Below are 10689 nucleotides of genomic sequence, written 5' to 3'. Positions count from 1 at the left end.
TTTGGTAAAAAGTCATCTTCTTTTTAATCATCACTTTTATTATATAATATTAATGCAGTTTTTTTTTATTATGAACTTTTATTCAACTTACAAATTATCAATTTGAATTTTTTATTTCTTATTTTCAGTTTAATATGTTTTTAGTAACATTTTTTTTAAATATTCCGTCTTTTGTCTTAGATGTCACTTTTTTTCAAACATATTAATACGCTAGTGCTGCCACCAGTAGTTGATAAAGAGAAACAATGAAAAAAAAAATAATAACAACAGTAAAAATAGCAGCTAAATTTTTCACGAATAATCACTTTTACGTCGTTAATTAATTACCATTAAACTAAAAAGATTCAGATAGTAATTTTCATAAGGGTTCTTGTGATAAAAAATACAAAGACAATAAAAAAAAAGTTAGGCCAATTAATGGTATCTATCGAGAGTTATCAAGCTTACGAAGATTCATACGTAACAATTGACAGCACTAGTTTCTTGGATCAAAATAATAATTTTAAAATCAATGAATTAACAAATCGACTCAACGTTGGGTTTAAATTATTCTTTAATAAATTATCTGCATGTGAATACACAATTTAATAATTTTTTGTGCTATGAAAAGGGTGTAGAAATGTTTTTGTATGAGAGAAATTGTCAACGAGGAAGAACCGTCAGTAAAGCACCCCTAGCGCTTTCGCGCTTGAGGTGTGCAATAATATGTACTGTTAAAATAATAATCACTCCGTTACTTTGACTACTGGCCCAGCCTTAACGATAGTTAGACACTAAATTTGCCTTAAAATTGACAACAACTTTTTTCTAGTCAACTTTTGAAGTGAATTTGCATTCTAATTCGGTTACTAATTTTACGTCAAATTGAACAGCAAGTTGCATACAAAATGTCGTAAAAAACGGGAAAGTCCGAAGTTGACGGAGATTTGACGAAAAATTCAAGGAAACTTTTGCTAAAGCAAACTGTGTGATAGGGATTATTTTGCACCAGTATACAGTGCTGCCAGATCGTGGGATATTCCATCTCTTCTTGTGGTGAAATAGCAAATGGAGTGTAATGCCAGGTGGGGGTAAAAATATCTCACGATCTGGCCACTATCCCAAGTGGCCAAATGTTAACTTTTTCGTATCGAAAAAGTTAACAAAAAAAATGTTAACATTTATATTGAGATGTAAAAAGGCAAATTTTTATCAACAAATATCACTACTAATGTCCAGCAAAATGTTAACTTTTTTCTGTCTCAAAAAGATAACTTTTTGGTAACAAATTGTTAACTATTTATTGACATTTTCATAACTTAATGTTGACATTTTTCAACTTTTTGTTAACAAATCACAATGTGTTTTTGGTTACCAAAAACATAACAAATTGTTAACTTTTTATTGGTAACAAGTTGATGGAAAAAAGTTGACTTTAATTTAACAAATCAGTCTTATTTTAGTTGATTTAATGTTAACAATTTTAAGGATCATTAGAGGTTAGGGGTAGTATAAACCGCGGGAAATTTGAAAATTTACAAATAAACAAACACAAATTCTAAAAATATTCTATCATGAAATGAAATATTTATTTTTTCTTGTTTATATACATATATTAAACAAGAAAAAATAAATATTTCATTTCATGATAGAATATTTTTAGAATTGTGTTTTTATTTATTTGTAAATTGTAATCACTCGCAGTTTATTGTGACAAATATACAATTTTTTATAATTGGAATGCTTAAATTTATTAACAATTTCTTTACAACATTCATAGGTTTTATATTAATAACAATAATAGTAATAATAATTGTGAGCTTAATATCAAGACTAGTTGTTGTGACTAGCGCACTGGTGACACTAACTTATAGTTTTATTTTTATCTGATAAGCTTACTTTTATGTTTTGAGATCATTAATTTAGGCTTAGAGAACAGAAAACTCTTTATACTATTAAAAAAAAGTTTTTTGAAAACAACTTGTAAATATAAAGATCGTAACTACAAATTATTTGGCAACTTTTTGCTTTTTGACAGAACCATTTGTAGGATCGGTATTCTTATTGGCTCGGTCACTACCGCGTTGAAACCAGGCTTTCATTTGATGTTCAACATCAGGTTTTGTAACGTTCAAAGTGCTTAATAAAATTTCTAAAAAAGAAAAAAAACGAAGAAAAATTAATGAACATAATAATTTAAATACAGCATTTATTTATAGCTTGTTTGGTTGTAAATTATTTTACTTTGACAGTAGAAAGATCAATCAAAGGCTTCAAAAAGCAAGTTATTGCTAGAACTTGAAGAGTAGATACCCTGCTTAAAAAATCTCATAGAATCCAATAGATTCTCATGAATTCCTAGAGAGATTTTATAAGAATAAATTTGTTCTATGAGAAGTGCTATAGTTAAGTATAGGGCCTTATACTTACAGCTATGAGAATCTATCGGATTTTTTAAGCAGGATAGTTAATCTTACAATATTATTTATCGCTCTATTACCACTAATAATTTCTACGAAGAAACATGCTGAGATTTTAATCTCACTGTGTAATCCGGACCATGTCACTTGTTTTGCCAACTCATCAGAAATGAATGATTCCAATGCAAAACGAGTGGCTTTTTGTACATTGCGACCACCAGCTTTCCGTATCATGTCTTTCTGTAATATTTTTATGATAGTTATTCAAAAATTATGAAATATCAACAGCTAATTAGTACTTACAAATTCATTTTGCATAGAAACATTGTTCTTGAGACTATGATTGAAGTTTGCGTAAAAGTTCGTCAGTCGCTTCACGTGTGATTTTATGTTTAACATGCCACTCTTTTATGAACTCAGTAAGAATCGAATCATTATCACCACTAGCAACTTGATTGTTTACATGGAAATTAAGTAACTAATACTCTGATCGGGTTACTGGTTGATCAAAAAAGTTAAGCCCATCAATCAATGGCAAAGGCTCATCATTAGCTTGATCGACAGCTCCTGAAAAACGGCTAGGATCATCTGAAACGTCTGAATCGCGGCTACTGTTATCGTCGTCATGGTCGTTGTCGTTATTGTTATTGTTGTAAATATTAATGTTAGTGTTATTATTATTATTATTATTATTTAAGTTAGATAACAAATATTCCAGTGCAAGTATTTGTTGCGTACGTCGTTTTAGTTGTCGTGGTCCAAGCAAATCAAGCGGTTTTCGTATCCGCTGTCGAAAATTTTCCATACTTATATATAAAATTTTACCTTTTATGAACCGTTGAGTATTGTTAATCAATAGCTATAAATTATATTATAAATTATTTCACAGTAATTAAAAGACAAAATAATATTAGGTTATGTTGTTCACATCACACTCGAGCGTTTATATATATATATATATCCGAAATGGCGGCTTGTACAGCGTTTACCGCCTTTTTTGTGGTTGAAAACATCTAAATGTCAACAAATTGATAACAAAATGAAATACTATAATATTAGCAAAATGTTAACCCAAAATTGTTAGTAAAATGTTAACAATAAAATGCTATCTTTTGAATAATACTAAAAAGTCAACATATATGTAACATTTTAGCGATGATAAATTATCAACATTAAATTGGTAACTTTTATTTATCTCTAAAAAGTCACCATTTATAACTACATTTTATGGTAACATTTTGCTAACATTTTCATATTATATTTTGTTAACATTTTTATGTTAACTTTAAGACAACTTTTAAAAGTTATCTTTTTCAAAAGTACTTTTTGTTACCATTTTGATAACATTTAGAAATAGCAAAAAGTTGACTTGGAATAGATAACTAAAAGCCAACAAAAAGCTGAGCTGGCCACTTGGGATATTTTACCAATTGTTTAATAATGAATAGTATTCATTGAATACAAATTGAAAAGTAATTTTGAAGACTCATTATAGAAAAAATATTTATTCTATAATTTTCACTAGTATATTACTTTTAAAGATAATTATTTTTTTTCAAAAGATGTTCAGTTGAATGTAAGGTAATAATATTTATCTTTTATTATTAAAAAGTAACTAGAATTCAATGCATTTTTACAAGTAAATAACTCAAGCGGTACAAAAAAAAAAAAATTGTTGAGTTTTTGTTGAATTTAAGTCATTAATTGGTTAATTTGAATTCATGATAACAAATTGTCGTTTTGAATTTAACCTAAAGTCAACAAATTTTTATCGTGCCGCTTGGGAATTTATTTTCATCGCATAGGGTAGAGGTACCGTTTTTGGCCACTTCAGGACCAGTTTTGGACACTTGAAACATTTAAATAAAATGATTTGTAAAAAACCCAATAACAATTAATTTTTCTAATACATTTAAAGATACGTCTATCCCACTATTAAAATCCAAATTTTATTTTACACTTTTTCATTAATTAAAATAAAGGATTAAATGTCCAAAATCGGAGCAGTGGCGACAAATGGTACCTCTACTCTATATAAATTTATATTAAGCTTTACTGTATCTTCATCGTTTTCAATCGACTAATTAAATGCCATTCTTTCATTAATTTCCCATTCATAAAATTACTTGGCGCGTTTTTTAGAGTAGGAATCACTAAAAATTTCCATTTTGTCTTATAACAAATAATTTGAAATTCAATTCTTTTAATTGAATTTATTTGAGAATTAGTTGAGTATATATTTATCAATAGTTTATTTTTATAATGGTTTATTTTATTGACAAAATCTTGATCAGTGTTACTGATCACTGAAAGGAAATTTAACGAATATGGTAATTTTATGATGCACGTATTTAATCTGCATGAAATATTGGGGTATTGTAATTGAATACTTAATACGTAAAATTTTTTTGAATACTTTGAATATATGTTGCAAAATATTTATTAAAACAAAAAGATATGAAAGTATAAAAATTTCTACCAATCCACAATTATCACCGAGGACTTTCTTACATTTTCATTGGACACTAATATAAAAATATATAAGTAAAATAATATTAATCGATATAAATTAATCATTACTTAGTATTGAAAGACATTAAAAGATATTTACACAGTAATGCATATTTTGATCAGTAATCTAAAAAAATTATATTGAGAGATAGTTAATATCTAACGTATTTGGATCTTAATTCCTAAAACTATTTATTATTATACAAAAAAAAAAGATTTATTGGCGGTGAATATTCCACTCAAATTCCGATCTCTTATTAATTGGGTATTTCGTGTACAAGATCCAAATTATTTTTCATCTGCTGAAGCTAAAAAAAAAAAAAAGATAATGAGTCAATTGAATTACAAATACATAGGGTAGAGTTACCGTTTTTGGTCACTTTAGGGCCAGTTTTGGACACTTGGAAAATTTAAATAAAGTAACAGACACAATAATATAATTAGTTTTTAAAATCTGTTCAAAGATACTTTTATCCCATTATTAAAATTGAAATTTTATTTTATACTTTATCGTTGATTAAAATAAAGTATTAAATGTCCAAAAATGGAGCAGTGGCCACAAACGGTACTTTTTCCCTAAATAAATCACAAAAAAAAAAACATTATGTACCATTATTCTTTATCGAAGTCGCCAATTTTTCAATTAATTTCGATAATAACAGTGGTTTAGATTCTTCTAATATTTTATACTCTGGAGTTTTAATGATAGCTTCGATATTTTTTATTATTAATTCAAGCGCATGTTCGAATAATTGATTAGCATTGTGTAGATCTGCTAAAATCATCAATTCAATCGCATTATCAATACTGGCTGACTTAGATAACGATTCTTCGCATAAACTTTTCAGATTTAGCAATTGATATTTATCTGCAGCTTCTAATAAATACGCAGCATCCGCATCCAAATTAGTTATTTTGTCAGTATAAATAAACTCCAACAGTTTATTGAAAACTTCAGGCTCTATATCAGGTATAGTAACTTCACTCTCTCTATTTTCCTTCATCTCATGGGTGAACATCGCAAAGAAAACAGGACTGCGAGTTGACATTATGAGCTTGTGGGCTTTGAATTTTTCATTACCCACAACGAAAGTAACGTCGCTGTTTGTTTTACTATCATATAGTTCTTTAAGATCGTCAGTGATTTGGCGTCGTGGTGGTTGCAACGAAATTTTAGTAAGAGATGATTGATAATCTTCATAAACAGTTAGTTCAACACATGCAGTTAAGGTGTTATTTGGTAAAAGATCATCTTTGTTTTTCAACAACTCTTTTATTTCAACGAATTTAGAAATTCCCCGTCCAATTGTAAAATCGCGAATGCCACAGGAAGTTTTCAAAAATTGTCTTTTATTTTTGTTGTCTAAAATGAAGAGTGATAATTGTACTCTTCTGTTATCATTCCCATCTTTTCGACACAAATATAGAGATATCCAGTCCGGTTCTTGTAATAGACTCAGTTGTAAAAACCATGAAGTTCCAGTTTTGCCATTTGTCGTAAAGTCAGGTGAGCTGAGCTTTGCTGTCGTTTCATCGTCATGAGCAGACTCGATGAATGATGTAATTTCATTAATTTTCCATTTATAAATTACTCGATGCTTTTGGCAATGGGAATATGCTAAAATTTCCATATTGCTCAACAATAAACACTTAAACTTAATCCTTTTAATTAAATTTATTTCAGAATCAGTTGATTATATTTATTTATCGAAAGTTTAATATTATAATTAATATATACTTAGTAAATATTACTCTGTGTTACTGATTATTGAGATGAAAACTATAACGACTTTTGACTTTATAACTTACGCGCACTGTTGAGTGAGCGAACACTTAATGGATTTCTGGTGTAGGTCTGCTAGATTTGATAATTAATATTTAAACACAAGATTTTAACAACAAATAATTATATAATTTACTTACACTTTGTACACTATAAATTATTAGAAATAATTTATTATAGGGCGAATAAGACGATAGTATAAAGCGTTTGAAATAATTCACGTGTAAGTTTAGACACGTGGACTGAGCAAGCGCGCCCTAAGAAATTTAAATTAAATATATTTTAATTTACAGCGGAAAACGGATACTAACTCAATAAATAGTTGCCTTTAATTTACAAGCTATTTATTGAGAAAATATTGAACTCGCAGAGCCGTTATAAAGCGTCAAAATATTTAATAAAATAACCAAGAAAGCGTAGTGGTAATGAATCACGAGGCTAAACAGTTGAACACGAGTTGATGACTGAAGCTGAGCCTTAAGTCTATTTATTTTGTGAATAGCCTGCAGAATAATGGTCTTTTCTTTCACCATTCTTCTACAATTAAACCATTCCTGCGCATGCGCGTTGATGCAAAGTCATAGATTTTATCATAGCCAATTAGTAAGGAAGCCTATTCTTTGCAGGCTTAAAGACCCTAATACAGACGAACTCCATTAAGGCCGGCCGTACCTAATGAAATCTCGAATTCAAGAGTTCTAATTACTTTTCAAATATTTATGAGTCTCGGATGATAAAAATCTTCTGCGGAAGTTCGTCTGCTTTTAGTTGGAAGCTTAGAAAATTGCTGTTATGATAATTATTTAAACAATAATTAGAATTCTTAAATTCGAGATTCCGTTAGGTGCGGCTCAGCCTTAACGTGGACATTGAGTTTACGGAGGAGCGAAAAGTTCTTGGTATTACTGAGCTAATTTATGCCTCTCTTTCCTTAAGAAGTAAACTATGACGCATGCACTCTTACATCTAGATAGATAGATCGGGTACCTTACCTTATATTAATTCTAAGGATAATTATTTTTTTGGCGAGTGGCCATGGTAAAGATTTACGAACTTTACGTTGAATGTAAGTTAACTTTTTTTTTTTTTCATCACGAAAGAAGTCGACTTGACTTCAAAATAATTTTACTGGTGAATAATTTAACATTACTCATATCAATTTAAAATAAATGTGAAATTCTGTCCCAGTTAAAGTTAATGGTAAAAATAATTGATGATTTTATGCACTTACTTTGAGTTAGAATAAACTATTACCCAATTTATATAAACAGAAGTATATGTTCAGAGATAAATTTTACAATAATTTGCTTTTTCAAAAATTTATTTGAATATTCAAATTCCAAATAAATCAAAACTAATTACTTTTACTCCTTATTATTTTCTTGCACATTTATTTGTTTTTCACTCACGCGATATGTTTTATGACGACAATTATTAAAAAACTATACAACAAAATTTAAACTATTATTTACTGTTCATTTTTGTGAATAATTATGAAGTATCGATGCTAATTTTATATGCATGTATTTGAGTGGCATTAAATACCGGGGTATTTGTAATTAAATAAAGAATACGTGATATTTTTTTAAACATTTTTACTTAGTATAGAAAAAATAAATAAAATATCTGTACAGTAATGTATATTATCATCATTAATCTAAAAACAGTATGTTTAGAAACAGCCAGCCTTCATAAAAGAAACGATTTGAAACGATTAGAAAAAAAAAATTTTAAATACTTTTTAAAGCTTTTGAATACTTTGAATACTTTTGAATCGCCCTTCTTATGGAAGTTTAACATTGCAAAACGTTTCTTTTAATCAGGAAAAGTATAAATATATGTGGAAGTGTTATTTTTTAAAAATTAAAATGATTAAATTTACAAAATAAGTAAATCAATTTATAAATAATACAATCAAATCTTGACCTCTCTTGAATCGAGTCCTTTCGGTTAATTGCTTCCGATATATCAATTATTTTTCATCTGTTGGAGCTAATAACAAAAAAACCAAAAACTAAAGTGATTTAAACCGTAAATAAATAAATAAATAAATTAGATAAAAAGTAATGTACCATTAATTTTCATTCAAGTCTGCTAATTTTTGAATCAATTTTAATAACAACAATGGTCTAGTTTTTTCTAATTGTCCATACTCTAGGGTTTTAATAACATCTTTGGAATTTTTTATTATAAATTTAAAAATAAACTCCAGAAATTGATTAGCATTATGCATATCTGCTAAAACCATCAATTCAATAGCGTTATCAATCCTGACTGACTTAGATAACGATTCTTCGCATAAACTTTTCAGGTTTAGCAATTGATATTTATCTGCAGCTTCTAATAAATACGCAGCATCCGCATCCAAATTAGTTATTTTGTCAGTATAAATAAACTCCAACAGTTTATTGAAAATTTCCGGATCTATATCAGGTATAGTAACTTCGCTGTCTCTCTTTTCCTTCATCTCATGGGTGAACATTGCGGAAAATACAGGACTTCGAGTTGACAGTATGAGCTTGTGAGCGTTAAATTTTTCATTACCCACAACTAAAATAACGTCACTGTTTGACTTACTATCATAGAGTTCTTTAAGGTCATCAGTTATTTTACGCTGGGGTGTTTCCAACAGAAATTCAGTAGGAAATGATTGATAATCTTCGTAAACAGTTAGTTCAACACCTATAGTTAATGTATCATTCGGTAAAAACCTATCTTCATTTTGTAGCAAACCTTTTATGTCAAGAAACCATGAACATCCTCGTTCACTAGATTTAGTGCGAGTGTTATAATAAGTTTTCTTAAATTTCTCTTTATTTTCGTTGTCTAAAATAAAGAGTGAATACGATATTTTTATATTTTTTTCCCCATTTTTCCGGCACAAATATAATGATATCCATTCCTTTCTTCTTGAAAGTTTGTCATTTTTAATTCGCAGGCGTAAATACCATGAATTTTCAATCTTAGCAGTTGTTTTAAATTCAGTTGAATTAAGTATTACTGAGTCGGGATCGTTTTTAGAACATTCAATAAATGATGTTGCTTTCTTAATATTCCACTTATAAATTATTCGATGCTCTTTGGTATCGGAGTAACTTAAAATTTCCATGCTGCTTCACAATTAACACTTAAACTCAATCCTTTTAATTAAATTTATTTCAGAATCAGTTGACTATATTTATTTATCAATAATTTAATATTATAATAATATATACTGAGTAAATATTACTCTGTGTTACTGATTATTGAGATGAAAACTATAACGACTTTTGACTTTATAACTTAAGCGCTCTGTTGAGTGAGCGAACACTTAATGGATTTCTGGTGTAGGTCTGCTAGATTTGATAATTAAAAATTAAACACAAAATTTTAACAATAAATAATTATATAACTTATTTACACTTTGTACACTATAAATTATTAGAAATAATTTATTATAGAGCGAATAAGACGATAGTATAATGCGTTTGAAATAATTCACGTGTAAGTTTAGACACGTGGTCTGAGCAAATGCGCCCTAAGAAATTTAAATTAAATATATTTGAATTTACGGCGGAAAACGGATACTAACTCAATAAATAGTTGCCTTTAATTTACAAGCTATTTATTGAGAAAATATTGAACTCGCAGAGCCGTTATAAAGCGTCAAAATATTTAACAAAATAACCAAGAAAGCGTAGTGGTAATGAATCACGAGGCTAAACAGTTAAACACGAGTTGATGACTGAAGCTGAGCCTTAAGTCTATTTATTTTGTGAATAGCCTGCAGAATAATGGTCTTTTCTTCCACCGTTTTTCTACAACTAAATCATTCCTGCGCATGCGCGTTAATGCAAAGTCATAGATTTTATCATTTATAGGTCTCGGATGATAAAAATCTTCTGAGGAAGTTCGTCTTCAGCTTTTAGTTGGATGCTTAAAAAATTGCTGTTATGATAATTATTTAAAAAATAATTAGAACTCTTAAATTCGAGATTCCGTTAGGTGCGGCCCAGC

At 28.5% G+C, this 10689-nt stretch overlaps 3 protein-coding genes across 4 annotated transcripts; all 3 read right to left on the bottom strand.

The window, feature by feature from the left end:
- Positions 1-1704: 1704 nt before the first annotated feature.
- Positions 1705-3501, bottom strand: LOC130662904 (uncharacterized). Its single transcript, XM_057461860.1, has 4 exons — positions 3225-3501; positions 2703-2966; positions 2480-2639; positions 1705-2131 (listed from the first exon to the last, which is right to left on the bottom strand). The coding sequence occupies exons 2-4, from the start codon at positions 2796-2798 to the stop codon at positions 1989-1991; spliced, it is 399 nt and encodes a 132-aa protein (XP_057317843.1). The 5' UTR covers positions 2799-2966; positions 3225-3501; the 3' UTR covers positions 1705-1988.
- A 1335-nt stretch (positions 3502-4836) lies between these two features.
- On the bottom strand, positions 4837-7210 carry LOC130663343 (speckle-type POZ protein B-like). Of its 2 annotated transcripts, XM_057462512.1 has the most exons (3): positions 6834-7210; positions 5521-6765; positions 4837-5218 (listed from the first exon to the last, which is right to left on the bottom strand). In XM_057462512.1, the coding sequence occupies exons 2-3, from the start codon at positions 6539-6541 to the stop codon at positions 5199-5201; spliced, it is 1041 nt and encodes a 346-aa protein (XP_057318495.1). In that variant the 5' UTR covers positions 6542-6765; positions 6834-7210; the 3' UTR covers positions 4837-5198. The 2 variants fall into 2 exon arrangements, with proteins under 2 accessions (XP_057318495.1, XP_057318494.1); XM_057462511.1 differs by having other exon boundaries at positions 5521-7210.
- A 1329-nt stretch (positions 7211-8539) lies between these two features.
- LOC130663674 (speckle-type POZ protein B-like) lies at positions 8540-10058 on the bottom strand. The gene is made up of 2 exons (XM_057463039.1): positions 8766-10058; positions 8540-8685 (listed from the first exon to the last, which is right to left on the bottom strand). The coding sequence occupies exon 1, from the start codon at positions 9800-9802 to the stop codon at positions 8768-8770; it is 1035 nt and encodes a 344-aa protein (XP_057319022.1). The 5' UTR covers positions 9803-10058; the 3' UTR covers positions 8540-8685; positions 8766-8767.
- Positions 10059-10689: the final 631 nt, after the last annotated feature.

The sequence above is a fragment of the Microplitis mediator genome, chromosome 2, assembly GCF_029852145.1.
Source record: "Microplitis mediator isolate UGA2020A chromosome 2, iyMicMedi2.1, whole genome shotgun sequence".
Classification (NCBI taxonomy): domain Eukaryota; kingdom Metazoa; phylum Arthropoda; class Insecta; order Hymenoptera; family Braconidae; genus Microplitis; species Microplitis mediator.
The sequence above is the reverse complement of the archived record's forward strand: the minus strand, read 5'-3'. Positions and strand labels throughout refer to the sequence as shown.